The sequence below is a fragment of the Mandrillus leucophaeus genome, unplaced genomic scaffold (assembly GCF_000951045.1).
Source record: "Mandrillus leucophaeus isolate KB7577 unplaced genomic scaffold, Mleu.le_1.0 Scaffold957, whole genome shotgun sequence".
Taxonomy (NCBI): Eukaryota; Metazoa; Chordata; class Mammalia; order Primates; family Cercopithecidae; genus Mandrillus; species Mandrillus leucophaeus.
The window spans coordinates 366,312-383,879 of record NW_012110441.1 but is presented as its reverse complement, the minus strand read 5'-3'; the positions used below and the strand labels follow the sequence as shown (position 1 = coordinate 383,879).

At 55.3% G+C, this 17,568-nt stretch overlaps 1 protein-coding gene across 1 annotated transcript in view; it reads right to left on the bottom strand.

Annotated features, from left to right (window-relative positions):
• Positions 1–17,568, bottom strand: part of CEP72 (centrosomal protein 72kDa) — a 60,001-nt gene continuing 42,433 nt past the window's right edge. Inside the window, 8 exon segments of the mRNA XM_011970589.1 lie at positions 1–562; positions 2,965–3,076; positions 6,254–6,380; positions 9,828–10,024; positions 11,200–11,335; positions 12,507–12,808; positions 14,557–14,769; positions 17,117–17,295. Coding sequence (XP_011825979.1) covers positions 397–562; positions 2,965–3,076; positions 6,254–6,380; positions 9,828–10,024; positions 11,200–11,335; positions 12,507–12,808; positions 14,557–14,769; positions 17,117–17,295 — 1,432 coding nt within the window. The 3' untranslated portion in view covers positions 1–396.

Here is a 17,568-nt window from a genome sequence, read left to right as displayed (position 1 = left end):
TTTTCAGAACAATGTATTGGTTTATTAAAGATTGCTTGTTATACAGAAAATTATTTTCTTTAATGATCATACATAGCTCTCTTTCACATCAGGCAGTAAAACACTGCATTTACTTCATCTCAGGATACTGGATAAAAGATTAATGGTCAGTTTGTCTCAAAATATGTCAATGTGTTTTGTCTGAAAACATGCAAAGGGCTTGCAGTAATCATATCATTTTAGGAAGTGCTTTAGAAAACCATGCTACAGGCCCTGAATACATTCCAAAACTCCTAAATAATTACAAACAGAAGAGAGAACTCTTGCCAGCCAGTACACTCAGTAAAGAAGGACAAAGGTGCAGACGATGTCGCTTTAGCAGGGAGCTTAAGGGGCGGCCCAGCTTCTCGGCAGGAGTCAGCAGGCCTGGCAGCCTCCTTGGCTGGTGCTGCTGTGTGGAAACAGGGCCATGGTCTTTTTGAGCTCCTGGTAGCTCCAGTGCATCTGCTCCACCTCGGCTCTGTGCTGCGCCCGCACCTGGCTCAGCTCCTGCAGCAGGTGTTCATTGGTGCTGACCAGGGAGCTGCAGAACGACAGGGAAGCGGCTTCTTGGCACTTCCGTCCTCTCCAGTGGTGTCGCCCTCACCTGCTGGGCCTGCCCACCTCCCTGCACGGGCACGAAGCTGCCCTGGCCCTGCACACAGACCTGTCACTGTGGCCCCATCACCTTCTGTGTCCCACTGGCTACCGCCCACCTGCCTCCTCCCTTCCCAACCACTGCCCTGACCCCTGGGAGCAGCCTTGGAGGTGCTGCTCACACCTATGGAATGAACGAATGAGCTGAACGGGCTGAGTGACTGAATGGCGCCTCTGCTATTCCAGCTACACCCAGTTTTATGAGAAGAGGATGATAAACTTCATGGCTAGCAAAACAATGTTCTAATTCTAGAAAGGATACAGAGACTGAAATATTTCTAATTCCCAGTCAAATATAATAATTTTGACATCGTAATAGTGTAATAGAAGAGTCCTAGTTTTTAATGCTTTTGGCCATTTTTATTTTAGAAATAAAGTGCTATTGCATTTTGCCAACTTTGTCATTTCCAAATTGCCCTGCTCACCCAGTCAGTGATGAATTGAGAACACTCAGGGCATTACAAGTATTAGACAAGGCAAGGCCCACTGACCTCGGCCACATTAGCCGCAGAGATGGGCACCCCACTGACGGGACCACTGTGCAGGGCCAGGCCCTGTTTGCTTGGACACCAAAAGAGCCGCAGGCCAGGACTGGATGAAGCCAGCATGAATCCTGGGGGCAGAAGCCTGATCCCACCGTGTTTGGGAGCTGTGACCCTACCTTGTCCACGTTCAGGACAGTGCTCAAGGAGCATGACCCCCAACTCCGCCCTGACCTGCCACAGACAGGCCCGCCAGGTTCCAGGGAGTGACGTGGCCCTGCCCACGACTGTGTGCACTGCACCCATGGCCGCCACAGTCCCCTGCCTTCCGCGCCGCTGCATCTCCTCTTGGCCCAGTCTTTTCAGGACCCTTCCCCTCTATAACTTAACTGTGGTGGGCCCACGGGGGTCTGTGGCCTTTATCCCGGAAGGGGCAGAGCCTGGCTACACCTATGTCCAGACTGTATTCGAACCCAGGTGAGTGTGGCAGCCTCAGCCTGAGGACTGGGGGAGGGAGGAGGATTGGGAGATGGGGGGAAAGGAAGAGGGAATGGGAGGGGAACGGGGAGGAACTGACCAGAGCAGCCTTCCCGGCTGAGGCCACAGGAACAGGGGTTCACACAACAGCACCCACAAAACCGCCCAGAGCAAACTGTCCTTGCCTCCTCCAGCAGCTCGCCTCTTCCTTTCTGCACCCAACTTCCAACCACTTCCTAGCACACAATTCTTTAAAGACGAACTAAGATTCTGCCTTGAAGATCCCCTCACACCCAGCCCCCTTCCCACCATCCCCCTATAGCCAGGGAGTAAAGGTGAAATCTCCATGTTTCCAACTGAACACGAACTGCAGTGAAGGGGGAAGCACAGCTGCCCAGGGGAACCAGGTTGCCCCGCCATGCCCGACCATCTCTCATATGCCTGTCTCCCCTGGTCACACTGCATGCAGGTCATATACCGCACAGTCCACAACTCACAGTCCACACTTCACATTCACAATTCAGTCATGCCTCAGTCACACCTCACAGTCATGCCTCACAGTCCACACCTCACACTCCACACCTCACATTCACAATTCACAGTCACACCTCACAGCCATGCCTCAGTCACACCTCACAGTCACACCTCACGGTCTACACTTCACAGTCACACCTCACAGTCATACCTCACGGTCTACACTTCACAGTCACACCTCACAGTCATACCTCACGGTCTACACTTCACAGTCACACCTCATAGTCACACCTTACGGTCTACACTTCAGTCACACCTCACAGTCCACACCTCACAGTCACACCTCACAGTCCACACCTCACAGTCCACACCTCACAGTCACACCTCACAGTCACACCTCACGGTCCACACCTCACGGTCCACACCTCACAGTCACACCTCACAGTCACACCTCACGGTCACACCTCACGGTCCACACCTCACGGTCCACACCTCACACTCAGGGTCGATACCTCACAGTCCACACCCCATGGTCACATACCTCACAGTCCCATCTCACAGTCCATGCCTCACAGTCACACCTCATGGTCAGACCTCACAGTCCACACCTCACGGTCACACCTCATGGGTCACACTTCATGATCCATGCCTCACACATCCAACAGCAAGAAGGGCCTCAGTTTTCAGAGAGGCAAGTTTACGGAAGTTTCAAATCAGCAGTGGGTCCTGGATGTCATCGGCCAAGACTCAGGAGCTGCTCCTCTGTGCCTTCTGGGTGTGACCCAGTCCGGCCCCACCCTCCCTGTGCCTGGGCCTTCTCCCCTCCGGGGCCCACCCAAGCCTCATGGGCAGGCACCTGTGGCTCTCCTGCAGCATCTGCGTGAGCTCCTGGATCTTGTCGTAGTGCTCCAGGTGCTGCTTCAGTTCCACAATCTCACCACACAGCCTCTTCACACTTGTTTGAAGTCCTGAAAGAGAAAGAAATAAAAAGTACCATTATTTAGTAAAACTCATTCATGCATTTTGAAAATGAAAACAATTCTACATTTAAACTAGATCTTGGTTACCAGAAAAAGAATATAGCTGGAAAAGATCAGTTTTAACGAGACTCAAAGACAGGGCGAGCATGAATGCCACGGCCCCACCCTGTGTGTTTCTACCCTGGGCCCTCCCCAGGCTGAAGCTGTGTGGTCTGCCCTCCACAGGCCCCCACGGAGCCACATCCCTGTGTGAGGGCAGGGAGAGGCAGCACTGGCTGGCAGCCCCTCCACGGGCCTGTCTGCTGGTTTCTCCTCCACCAGGAAGCACACTCTACCCCTGAAGGGAGGGCCTGTGGGTTTCGGGAAAAGCACTAAGCAGCCCACAGTGGCCACAGGTCTCCCAAGTGCCCTCTGACTCTGCGTCCATCAGTGACTGAAAATGTGGCTGGTTTCCATCTACTAATTCCTGCCTGTTTCTGGATTTCCAGCGCAAGAGGAAAAGAGAGATACTATTTAGTGGCTCCCCAGATCCAAACATGGGATACAAATAAACCCACACGTAGACACACTCTTGCAAAACCACACGTGACAGAGGCAGTGAGAGAGCCGGGGGGGAAGGTGGTGGGCAAAGGTGACGGTGACACCGATGGCAGGCTCTTCTCACCCACGAGGCAGCAGTGCCGCAGCAGCATCCACGTGTAAAGGCCACGCCACGTGGAGTCTATGTCCACAGACATGTTCACAGAGGGCAGGAATGAAGGAAACGCAGGGTGGCACAGTTTCGGGACCTTCCAGTCCCCATGGTGGTCAAACCAAGAGTCCTTAGATGGCAAAACCAGAACCCCAAGGACAACACTACAGCATCCCAGGGACAAAGAAGCCTTGGGACCCCAAACACAAGGGCTGGGACAAACCCCCAACGGCCACAAGTCACACATCACGTCCACTTCTGCGGGGGTGAGGCAGCCATCAGCAGTGGGTGGCCGTGGCCGTCAGCTCTGAGAACGGGACAGCCCCCAGGTGCCCTTGCTCTCTTGGGGAACCCAGTGGGCCAACCAGGAAACCACAGCCCTGCCCCTCCCATGAGGGTGAGGCCAGGGGCCCCTGTGCAGTCTGGAAAAGCTGAGGCAGCCCTGCGATCCCCCAGAGCTGACCTGCCTGGTCCCTTCTACAACAGAGCCTACACCAAGAGGAACAGCTGGTGTGGGGTCAGGGTCAAGGTCAACCAGGACGACGGCATCACAGAAGGGTGGAGGAGAGAACAGGGCCTGAGAATCCCCAAAAGGAGACTGCCCTATCCTTGATCCATGAGGTCAGAAAAGGTGCCCTGACCCTGCCTCCTTGAAATTCAGAAGCATAATTTTCATGTAAAAAGAAGCAGAAAGTACTGAAGCCAAATCCCAGTTTCTGTAAGGCAAAAGGTCAGGGCACAAGAACAGCCCTACCACAGTGAAAGCCACGCCCCCAGAATGGACCCACACCAGAACCACTGTTTCAAAATAAGCTGAAGACAAAAAGGAAATGACAGAAGAAACGAAAAACAACGTAAGTCACAATCAGAAATGTCAGAAAACAGAGGTCTGAACTCGGGGAAGAATTAGCAATAAAATAAAAAATTCACACGGCAAGTGAAGTTGCTAAGAAGGAGTGTAAGGGAAAGTCCAGCAAGTCCTCGCTTCGTGCTGATGGTTCCGGAAACGGCCACAAAGCAAAGCAACCACCGTAGAACGAAGCCGAATTCACCATCCACACAGGCTGCCGACAGGAGCAAGAGTGACGCTCCCACAGCAATTTCTAGTCACAAGAACATCACCAAACCGCCAAAGACCAAAACACCTCTAATAGTAAACATTAAAATAAACGGAAGCAATGCATACATTTTAGAGCCAGTAACAGACAAGTTAGATCATAATTTACTGCTGCAGCCCATCCCAGCGGCTCAGGGCGTGAAGCGGGGACCAGCCCTGATCAGACGTCATCGCACGGCGAGCGGCTCGTACCTGCGCTCACTCGGGACGGGACGGGTCAGACACGCCAACGCCCTGGTGTGCACGGCTTCGGGGCATGGGAGGACACCAGCGCCCCCAGAGAAACCACGGAGCCGGGAGAGCAAGCCACACACACAGTTCTCCCGGGCAGAGAACTGATTGTTTTTTCTCATCACCTTTCTGACGAAATGATGTTGAATGAACAGTTATTCAAGGACCTGTTGTAAACATAACAATGTCTTAAAGAAACAGAAGATAGAAAAGCAAAATTTGTAAATAAAAAAGAAGACTCTAAGGAACTCTTACCACTCAATAAAACCACCCAATAAAAACCAACAGGCGGAAGATGTGAGGAGACGCTGCCCCAGAGGACAGAGCGGCCACAGGCCTCATCTGCAGCTGCCTCCCTGCCACACAGGCCACGGCTGGTTGGGACAGACACCATGAGGCCCACACGCCCTGAAACAGTTAATACCTGGACTTCAAGAAAAAGCCTGTGAGCCCTGAGAGGTTAGACCAGGAAAAGATGCTCCACTGGTCATTCTCAGGGAAGTATGAGTTAAAACTTCCAAGAAACTCCATGCCACACAGAGAAGGTTACCATGGACAGCAGACTCCATCGGCACTTCCTTATTTAAAATCCAGGTATCTGAACTTGAAATACTGAAAACGCTTTTGTAAAAATAGCAAAATAGAACAAAAAAAGTGAAGAGAGGGAAATGAGAAAGATCTGGATCTGGATGAAACAGTGACCACAGCAGGCCTGCTCGGGAGAAACACGGGTTCCCCAGAAATGCAACCCGAATCTGTAACGCTGAGACGCTGGGCAACAGGCTCATTCACCGATTCGACGGCAGCATAACCGTGGGAGGACGCCAGACAGGAGCAGCGAATCCCATAGTGACCAGGCCGCTCCAGCAGCTGCAGCCCTGACACCCTGTGCTGAGGGGAGGACGGCCGGGCAGGGGGAGGACAGAGGTGGCCTTGCCTCCCACATCCACGCCAGGACTGCCCCAGACACGCGTGTGTGCCATAAACTCCGGCCAAGGCAGCCTCCATGCCAGCCAGCAAGGCAGGGACTCGGCTCCCCACTTACCAACTGTGTCTGCTGCTGCTCGCCTTCCTCGTTACCTAGGCACATTTGAACGCTTACAGTTTACAAAATGACCAAACTTACCAGCGATCTGTAAATTTAACGTGGCTGCAGTGTCTGCACTCTTCACTTCCTTTTTCATACTCAACAAAAGCGATTTTAAGCTACTGTTCTCTTCCAAAGATTTATCTAAATGTTGTCTCAAATCATCCTGGGGACACAGAAAATACACTTAAAATGCACAAGTCAAATTCAGTAAAATGTGTATAGAAAATAAAACTGAAACCTTCTGCGAATCCCCAGAGGGTTCCTTCTGCATACTTGGAGTCACGATGCGAAAGGCAATAATTCGGTTTCATGGCACATCTCCCTGCCTCCAGCCTGCCTGCCCAGCCCTGCAGCACCCTCAGGGGAGGGGGCGAGTGAGGAGAGGGATGGAAAGGAGCGCCCCAGCCCCGTGAAAGCCCCACTCCCGAGTCTCCCTGAGGCATGTGCTCCAGCAGGACCCGCAGGCCTGATGCTGGGCAGGGCAGCCGGTGGTGGCTGGGGGAGCCCTGCCTCTCCCAGGACGCCCTCACAGACACTGTGGGTCCCAGGCCTTGGTGCCAGTGTGAGGCACAGGTGGCCCTGCAGGAATCCCCTTTTGTTCTAGCTCCTTTCACATCCTCAAAGTATGGAGAAGACCCAGAGCACAGGACGAGCTGTCATCAAGGAGGGGAAAGGGCCATGCCTGCAGCCACACGGCAGCCTCTGCCCCTCCCCGGCCCCAGGGTGCCTGGTGAGGTGTGAGCCATCCAAGCTGCCAGCAGCTGCGTCCAGGGTCCCCAGGGATCCAGGCTCACCAGGCTGCTGCTCTCTCAGGCACCAGCAGGCACATCCTGGGGCCGGGGGTGCTGAGCAGACCCCAACTGACTGCCACCAGGGGAGGGAGCGCCTGAGTCTGTACAGCAAAAGCCTCGTGCTGGGGGTGTCTCCACTTTGTCCTCCGCTCAGGAGCCCACCCGCCGACAGCCCCCTCAGCACGCACGCGCCCGCCAGGCCCCGACGCCCATGGTGAAAGCTGATCGCTGGGTCTGAGACCGTCCCCCTCAGGCTTATCCTGGCCAGTTCTTCATTTCACGGCTTCTGCCAACGTGTCTGCTGCAGTGGTGCCAACCAGCACGACCTGCCCTCCGTGCGGTGCTTTGGGTCGTCCAGAAAGCTCCTGGCAGCGTCACGTCTCATGGTTTTGCCTCCCAAGGACGCGGTGAGCAATTAAGGCAGGGCTGTGAGCTCCCAGCTCTTTTTCATTAGTTTCTTTGAGGCAAAGTCTTGCTCTGTCGTCCAAACTGGAGGTCAGTGGAGCAATCACAGCTCACTGCAGCCCCCAACTCCTGAGCCTCCTGCCTCTACCTCCCAAAACAGCTGGGATGACAGGAGCGTGCCAGCACACGCCTAGCTAACTGTTTAATTTTTATTTTTTGGAGTCTAGGCCACAGCAGGCGCAGGGAACAGAGGACCGACTGCACCCAGGCTGGGCGCAGCCCATCTGCCTCGGAGGCCGTGCCAGGCACAGCAGCTGGGAGTGGGGCCACCTTTGCCTCAGGACACTGGACTGCAGCTTCCGAAGGAAGCACGTTCGAGGTTGATGCGACCGAGGGATGAGCGTCCTCACGTGGCAGAGTAAACTTGGGTGCTTCTGGAGTGACAGATGTGCGCCTCCCTGGAAGGCAGTGCCCACCAGCCTGCCTGGCTGCTCCCTCCGCGGGGTTCCTGACTGTACTGACTGCTCCTTACCCGCGGGGCCTGGGGCTGCCAGATCCTTCCGATCACTCGTCCTGACAAGGAACCGGGGCTGCTCTGTCCTGTGGCCCAGGGCTGCCCCAAGGGACAGGGTTGGGCAAACTGCAGAGGGCGAAAAAGCAGGCGTCCACAGCAGCCACAGCTGCACGTGACTCTCACCCCTGGTGACACTGGCGCTCAGCACACCTTTGGGCTCCACCTGTCGGCTCCATCTGGTCTCAGGCTCAGAAGGGCAAGGGGTGTGCCCGGCTGCGTCCCACAGAAAAGACATCACCGGTGATGGCGCCCAGCTCACTTTCCAGACAGCGGGCCAACGTGTGTTAAGTACAAAGGCTTCCAGACCGGGGGCCATGTGTGTTTAAATACAGAAGCTTCCAGAGAAGGGGCCACATGTTCTTAAATCCAGAGGCTTCCAGAGGAGAGGCCACATGTGTCTAAACAAGAGGCTCCCAGACGGGGGCCACGTGTGTCTGAACAGAGGCTCCCGGACGGGGGCCACGTGTGTCTGAACAGAGGCTCCCGGACGGGGGCCACGTGTGTCTGAACAGAGGCTCCCGGACGGGGGCCACGTGTGTTTAAATACAGAAGCTTCCAGAGAAAGGGCCACATGTTCTTAAATCCAGAGGCTTCCAGAGGAGGGGCCACGTGTGTTTAAATACTGAGGCTTCTGGACAGGGGGACATGTGTTTAATGCAGAGGCTTCTGGACGGGGGGATGGGGCCCACGTGTGTTGAAATACAGAGGCTTCCAGATGAAGGCCACGTGCTGAGGCTTCCAGACCCGGCCGGGGGCGGGGGTGGGCGGGGCACGTGCGTTTAATCAGACACTGCCTGTGTTGCTTTGTCATCTGTACTTTTTCTTCTCTAAAGAGGAAGCGCTGTGTGGGATCTCTGAGATGTAGGTTCCCATGAAACAGATAGTATGTACTTGTCAGATAAGTTCAGAGGCAGTTTTCGAAGCCGTCCCGGGCCGACTTCACTCCCATTTTACAGAGGCTAACAAGGCCCCTCTGGGTGTGCACCTCCTCACATGGCTCTGCCCTCACACCAGGACTCCCGGAGGGCGGCTTCTGCCTGAGTGTGGCTCTCTGACCACCAGCTCCCTGTCCTGAGGATGCCAGCAGCCCATGGGGAGGCCCTTGCAGTGTGGAGGGAGCCTGGGAGGATCCTGCCCCATGAGGCCTCAGACGAGACGGTGGCCCTGGCCCACGGCTGAGACGGAGCCAGACGCACCTGGCTGAGCTGAGCTGAGCCTCAGGCCCGACCCACAGAAATCCAAGGGGATAAATGTGGGTTTTCAGCTGTTCATTTTGGGGTAACTTGCCCTGTAGCCCCAGCTCACCATGGAACACTGGCCGTCATCTCCTTCGTAAAAGGAGAGTGGCCTCAGTTGTCTCCAATTTGAGGCCCTGAGAGACGGGTCAGCAAGACAAAGTCACGTCCAGGCCTGGCTCCCGCAGCGCCCAGCAGCGCCCGGTGGTCCGGGGGAGGACGCACAGGCAGGGCAGCAGCAGGGACCCTGCGATCACCTGGTACACTGGACCTCTCGGGAGGGGACGGGGGAGACTGCGCCAGAGGACGGGGACTAAAGATCGTCTCCAGCTGGCGTCACCCCTGCCCGCCTCCCCAGCCCAGCCCCTATGAGGAGAGAAGGTGGCCGGCGCCACGGCTGTCTCCAAAGTGCTCCAGGCCTGTTGTGAGACAGGGCAGGCCACGTTCCTGGGGGTGGCTGGGTCCCGGGCAGGAAGGGCAGACGTGGGGCTGCAGAGATGGCGGTTGGGACAATGTGGCCTCAAGGAGCTGCCCTCGTTCCTGGAAGTCAAAGCCGTGTTTCCCCCAGTCACGTGGACACAGACACGGCGCCAGGGCGGGCTCACCAGCTCCTGGCGTGTGCGTTGCAGCTCTGCCGTCGCCTCGCTCATCTCCTGGGCGTGCCGCTGCTGCTGCTCAGCAAGGCGGCTTTGCAGGGACTTACTCTCCAGAGCCAGGGAGCCGACGTCTGCACCCACCGTCGCAGAGCCGTCCTGAGCCGCTGTGAATTCTTCAACAGATGACAAGATGTGTCTTGCCTGAGCTAGGAGTGAAAATCAAATATTACACTAGCACTCAGGCTTAAAAGATGACATAACAAAATCAGCTCAGTATGTTTTGAATCTCACAGACGATGCTTCAAAAAGACGGCAGGCAGGGAGGGGGCAACAGGGTGTTGGCGCCACAAAACCACCTTAGGCTCTGTGCGTCCACACACGGGCAGGGTGGGAACTGAAGAAAGAGAAGAAGTGACTCCCAAGAAAAGGGGCAAATAGGGGCCGCTGCGCCTCAAGGTTTCAGAGGCACTGCCGCAACTCGCTGCGTCTTCCACAAGCACCAACCGCCCTGTGTGGAAACCGCAGTGCGGACGCCAGCTGGCAACCCCACACTGGGACAGTGGCCTGGGCCTGGGACAGTCCCCCTGCCACCAACGACAAGCTCAGGCGGCTCCTGCAGGACACCAGCCTAGGGAGAGGGGAGGTTTACAGGGCTGGGGTCCGGGTGGGCTTCGACTGCAGGGCGTCCTCATTCTAGGAGCTGAGGGGCTACGACACTGCGAGGGGCACTCAGACAGCTCAGAGCTGTGCCCAGGGTCTGCCGGGAGAGCACACTGGCAAGGCTCCTGAGGGACACACACAGCCACACCCCAGGCTGCAGGACAAAGAGAAGGTGCCCCAGGGACGCGGCATCTCCTGGTCTCCCAGTGTGACCCCGGATGAGGGAGGCCCCAGTGTGCTCACGTACGGGTTGCCTGGCAGAATCAAACAGACCCAAGTCCTCTCTGGGGAGGGACCACCCTCCTGGGCCCCACCCCGACCAAAAGCTCTGCAGTCCAGGCCCAGCACAGGCCACATGTCCACGTCAGGGGAGAAGATGCTGAGCAGCTTCCAAACTCCAAATCCCCACGTGAACACAACCTTCAGAACCAAGCCCCTTTGGACAGCATTTTGAGCAAAACAAGGTCACAGGTCCCCCAACACCCCAGAGCACAGCAGGGGGGACACAGGCCCAGGCCCATGTGGTGCCTCCCAAGAGCCCTGGCCGCTGTGAGAGGCGGAGACTGCCAGGGAGGGCCCAGGCATGGGACCACCACACGCTTGTGGGAGGGGACACAGGACACCTGGGGCTGAGATGACTCTCAGGTCACCAAATGCAGAGGACCCCAGAACCCACACAGACGCTGCCTGGAGGGCAAGAGCAGCGGCCACCCTGACTCACTGAGGAATGCCTCGTTGCTGTGCAGGGACCTGCAGCCACCCCAGCTCCTGTCCACCAGGTCCAAGAGCGTCTCCAGGAGTGCCGCCTGCAGGGTCGTCTTCTTCCCGGGTAGAGCCGAGCGTGACCCAGGAGATGGCTGTGATGGAAACAAAACCATGAGGCCAGTGAGTCAGTAACTCACTGGTAACTGAGGTCCTGAATGCCAGCAGGTGCCCCGAGCACACCCTGGGATGCCTTCGCACCACGGAGGGGAGGGCAGGTGCTGTGAGGCCCCAGCCCTGAGCTAGGTGGAGGGCGGCTTAGCAGTGCCTGCCCAGTGAGGCTTAGCCAGGTGCACCGGTCCTGGATGAGTGAGGTCTCGATGACACGCCAGGACGGGGCCCACACATTCCCAACTCAAGCAGGCCCCAGACTCCTTCCCTCAGCCCAGACAGGGAAGCGGAAGACACGCCCAGGCCATGGTCGGAGCCTGCGCTGAAAGGGAGCCGCCCTGGAAGCAGCCCACGGTCAGGCGCCCACGGTCAGGCGCCCACGGTCAGGCTGGCAGCGTGCCAGACACTGTCCCCAGCAACGGCCCAGAGTCAAACAATAACCCTGAAACAGACTACCTGCCTCCCCCATTTCTGCCTCCCTTCTAGCTCAGGACCTGCCAGGGACGTCAAACACGCCCCACTCAGCTCTAGAACCCCTGACCCTGTGCTGCTAGGGAGCCGCCTCCAGCTCCAGCCATGCCTCCCTCCCCGTCCCACAATTCCGCACCTTCCCGCTCCTCTGCCTGCCCGGGAGTCTGAAGCCCTCGTTGTGGTAAGCACCAAGTGAACAGCCCCTGCCTGTTCCCCTCTGGGGGGTCTGCGTGCGTGTCTACAGCAGGTGTGTCTCAACACCTCTGACTGGGCCTGTGCCAGTTGTCCCCCCGGCCTCTAGGCCACCCTGAGGACGGAGGAACTCGGTCTCTCATCACAATGACCTCCAGGATCCTCCCTTCATGACAGGGTCATCAGTGGCTCAGCCGGCCAAGATGCCCGATTCCAACTTTGGAGACAAACGCCCCGTACGCCGTAAGGCAGAGTCCCCCCTCTCCACCACAGGCTTCCACTCAGAACAGCACTGCAGGGGCAACGTGTGGCACAGAGGCACACGTCCAACAAAACCCAGCAGCAAGCGCCCTGGAAACCTAAGTGTGATGGTTCCCTTTATCCTGGGACACGGCCAGTGCCGTAGGCGTAATCACGGCATTGCCAAAGCCGTACCACCCCCACATTAGGAACAGGGCACCGTGGGCCTCTGCCCCCCAGCCCTTCTCTCACCTCTCTGGTGTCGGTCATGCCCCGAGACCTCTGCTCCTCAGTCTCTGAGGCCTCAGGCTGAGACAAGGTCCTCCCACTCCTGCTTCCTGAGCTGTTCTGTCTGCTTAGGCTCTCCTCGGCCACGGAGGACCCGTGAGTTCTCTCCAGGCAGCCCAGACCCTCCTGGTCCGAAAATGCCTGGAATCTTCCACCAGGCATTCTTCGCTTCCTGCACTTTCCGGGGGCTGGCAGGGAACCAGGCACCATTTCCGCTGACAAATCCAACTTCTGAGGAGAGGCCGAGTCCTCCGTATCCACGGAGTCTGCAATACAGAGAGGACGGGGCCCGCGTCAGGCCACATTCTCTGGGTGCCGTGTTCGGCACTGTAACTTTTAAAAGGCATGTGTGTGCCCGTGTACATACGCACACGGACACACACACGCACTTACATATGTACACGCATACCCATCCACGTGCATATATACATCCGTCCACCTGCACAAAGACACACGCAGAGGGAGGGTGCCGAGGGAGGAAGGGGCACACAGGAGCACACGTGCTAACACGCGAACTCTGGGGGAGTCTGGATGAAGCAGACCGGTACCGCCCAGCTCAGCGTGTCCACCCCGTGATGACTGCCATGCAATACGCTTCAACAAAGCGTTCCAAACAACATCTAAGGACACATCCATCTCTGAAGACAGGCGACAGACTCAACGGTCCATAAAGTGGTGGGTCCTGGGCACAGTGCTGACCACGAAGGCCCCGCGACACACAAGCCCCAGGGGAGGGTGAACTTGTCTGTGGAAGGACAATGAAGGCAGGAGAAGGCACCAAACGGGCACAGCCCTGGCCTCCACCACAGCCTGCACAACTCAAGATGACCCACCACGTCCTGCAGTGGCTGACAGACGACCTGGCTAGTCCCCTGCTCCTCACCAGCCGGGCATGAGCGAGCTTCCAGGAGGTGCCAGGGTCACTCGAGACGAGGCTTCTCTCTTTTTTTGAGATGGAGTCTTGCTCTGTTGCCCGGGCTGGAGTGTAGTGGTGCCATCTCGGCTCACTGCAACCTCCACCTCCCGGGTTCAAGTGATTCTCATGCCTCAGCTTCCTGAGTAGCTGGGACTACAGGTGCCCACCACCATGCCCAGCTAATTTTTGTATATTTAGTAGAGACCTGGTTTCACCATGTTGGCCAGGCTGGTCTTAAACTCCTGACCTCAAATAATCCGCCTGCCTCGGCCTCCCAAAATGCTGGGATTACAGGCGTGAGCCACTGTGTCCGGTCTGCTTGCGGCAGGAGCTTTTCTGATACTTACTCCACACAGGTGAGCATCACATGGTATCACGTGACGCTCTCGGTTACCTTTTCTCGCCTTTGACTTTCAAAATGTAGTTACAGCCATAACCTGGGCCCATACACATAAAAGAAAGTGTGTGTGCGTTGGTGAGGGGTGAGGGTAGGGAAGAGGGAGGGTGTGCACACACACACACGTGCAGAGAAAAAGCACCTATTTACCAACCATGAATCTAAACCATGAATGGATTATAACTTTCAATGTGCTGCATTCTTTCCAAAGACATTTTGGAGGGTTCCACAAACAAATACAAAGAGAACAGGAGAAATTTCATAGTAAAAGCAAACATTGTGAAAAATATTTAACTACTTAAAAAGGAACTGAAGGGAATAAAAGTTGACAGGGATTTCATGTTGCTACGGTTTGAAGGAATCCCCCAAAGTTCCTAAGTTGGAAACTTATTGCCATTGTAACAGTATTAAGTGGAGGGCCTTTAAGAGGTGATCAGGTCACAGGGCCAGCCCTCAGGGAGGCGGGAATGCTGTATTGCAGGTTTGGGGTCCTAATAAAGGATGAGCCTGGCTCCATTTCTCTGTCTTGAGCTTGCTGCCACCTGCGCCACGGGAGGACCAGCACCAGGTGCCAGCACTGTGCTCCTGGACTTCCCAGCCTCCAGAACCACGAGCCACATAAGCTTCTGTTCCTTATAAATTACTCAGTCCGCGGTTTTCTGTTACAGCAGCAGAAAACAGACTAAGACACGTGTAAGTACCTGGGTCTGGGGTGAAGTACACGTGTGGCCCGGGAGGCCGGGAGGCCTCCAGCTCTGCTCCGTACGGTGGCGGGAACTCTCCACAGGGCCGGCTCCATGGTGTCTTCTCCAGACGGCACCCTCTGCAGCTGCTCCTCCTCGTCTCGCGGCCCTGCTTCCCAGAGTCCCCACACTGGTACTGTACCAACTGCGGGCTCAATAGATATCTGGATTCTGTTTTATTAAAATATTGTAAATAAAATATTTCATAAAATACTGTAAAAATTTTATTTCATTAAAAATTACATTTTAAGCTTCTGAATAGCATACGATATCTGTTAGACTGAGGGGTTAATCACATACTGGTGACACCGGAGTGAATCCACAGTGACTCCTAACAACAGGAGAGCTGGGAACTGGGAACTGGCACCACTCGCCTGCGTGACTCAGGACAAGGCAGCAAGAATCAAGCCGCATGAAGTGGAGCAAAGTCAGACAAAATGATGCACAAAACAGAAGACAGAGTCCAGACAGTCTCAGGTCAAAAGTGTCAAGTAACTAAATGAGGAAAAAGAGTCTTTTCAACAAAAGGCATCAGAACAACTGAATGTACTTCTGTAAATGACAGGCAACAGAACAACTGGATGTACAGTCATTCCTCAGTCCCACAGAGGACTGGTTCCGGGCAACCCCCAGGGATGGCAAGAGTCAAGGACATGCAACTCTTTCACGTGAAATGGCGTAACTGTGTATAATCTGCACACATCCTCCCGTGTACTTTAAGTCATCTCTTGCCTACTTACAATACGATACATAACACAACATAAATGCTACCGTAGCTGGCCACGGTGGCGCGTGCCGGCAGTCCGGGAGGCTCAGGAGGCTGAGACAGGAGGATCGCCTGAACCCAGGAGTTTGAATCCAGCCTGGGCAACATAGCAAGACTCCATCTCTACAAAAATACAGAATAAATAAATGCTGTGTAAATAGTTATACTGTATTATTTTTTAATTGCAGTATTGTAATTTTCTTTGCTTTTTTCCAAATAGTTTTGATCCACGGTTGGTTGACTCCAGAGATTCAAAACCAGTGGATACAAACAGACAACTGTACATGTAGGGGGAATGTCTTGACTCGTTAACTCACAATACACACAAAAGCTCCAAAAAGTGAATTGTACACCTAGACACTAAGACTATGGGACAACTATAAGGAAACACGGGAGAAAATCTTCATGATCATGCGGTGGACAAAGCTTCCTTTACAGGGTACACAAAAGCCCAAACCATCAAAGGGAAGTACTCAAAAACTGGACCGTACTGAAATTAAAACTTGTGCCCTTCAGCCGGGTGTGGTGGCTTACCCTGTAATCCCAGCACTTGGGGAGGCTGAGGTGGGTGGGTCACCTGAGGTCAGGAGTTTGAGACCAGCCTGGCCAACATGGTGAAACCCCATCTCTACTAAAAATACAAAAATTAGCCAGGTGTGGTGGCGGGTGCCTGCAGTCCCAGCTGCTCGGGAAGCTGAGGCAGGAGAATCACTCGAAACCGGGAGGCAGAGGTTGCAGTGAGCCGAGATCGCGCCACTGCACTCCAGCCTGGGCGACAGAGCAAAACTCCACCTCGAAAAAAACAAAACACAGAACAAACTTGTGCTCTTCATAAACTGGACTGGACTGAAATTAAAACTTGTGCTCTTCAAAGCACTGTTCCAAAAATGAAAAGGCAAGCCACAGAAGGGAGGAAACTGGCAGCACTTGTGCCTGAGAAAGGGCTTGTCTCAAAACCACCAAGACCTCCTTAGGACTCCATACTAAGAGAAGCAACCCCAGAACAAAGGTGGGCAGACCTGGAGAGAAAAGAAGAGACAGACACGGCCAGTATTTCAACAGCAGCGGGATGCAAATTAAAGCCATAAACAGGTACCACAACCCCCTGACAGAGGAGCTAGGATTAAAGGACTCAGCGCCCAGTGCTGGCAGGGACGCGGCTCGGGCACTGCTGCCACAGGGCAGATGTCCTGGCACAGATGAACCTAAGATTTCAGCCCAAACTCAGGTCTCCACCTGTTGTTTCCATGAAAAGTTCTCAGAAACTCACAATAGAGGTGGAATAAATGAAGCTAAAGTCTATCAGCACGTCCCAGTGGAGGGCGGCACTGCCGGGCGATGGAGTCTCCGTGACACCCGTGTTGGGATCTGAAGGTCTACATGCGGCAGCCTGAGCTCAGGGTTTCCCACAAGCTCAGTGACTCTGCCCTCTGCGGCTGCCACAGACGTCAGCCCCACCTGCCACAGAACACCAGGCTTCTTGTCTATTGTAGACAGTTTGCCTTTTCCCGTGATCTCAGGACACAATTTAACCCATCATGCAGTATGACTATACTCAAATACGTTAACTTTGTCCTTTTATAAATCTGTAGTCCAAAAGGCTGGCATTCGAAAGCACACAAAGACATCATGAAGATCCTACCCTTAAAGGTAAGTCCCACGAAAAGCGCAGCTGTGCACTCCAAGGCCAGTGACCACTACTACATCCCAGAGCCCGCGGCCCCACAGGCCTCCTGGCGGTGAGCAGCGCACCTTGGGAACCACGAGAGTCGGCCTCGCGCTCCTTCTGGCTGGAGCTCGTGCTCCCGGGAGGCCTGCCGAGATCCCACTCGCACTCTGCAATGAGGTTCAGGACTGCCTTGTCATCCGCGTCCATGACCAGGCTCTGCTTGGCCAAGGCCTCGGTGCACTTAGCTCTGGGGCGGCACGGTCTGTAAGGAAAAGCAAACGCATCCACATCACTCAAGCCAGCCGTACACTCCAGCCCACACAGACCCCGCGAAGGAAAATACCTGCATGGTCTCCGAGGGGAGCAGTTTGGTGCAACCATGGGGCAGCGGGTCTTGTTGCTTCCACTGCGGTGATGCTGAAGAGGGACTCACCAAGGACGACTGGTGAGCAACGGCCGGGTCACGTGATAACATGACAGCATCCCAGCACTGGACAGACCCCACCAGGACTGGTCCAAATCCCAGCACTGGACA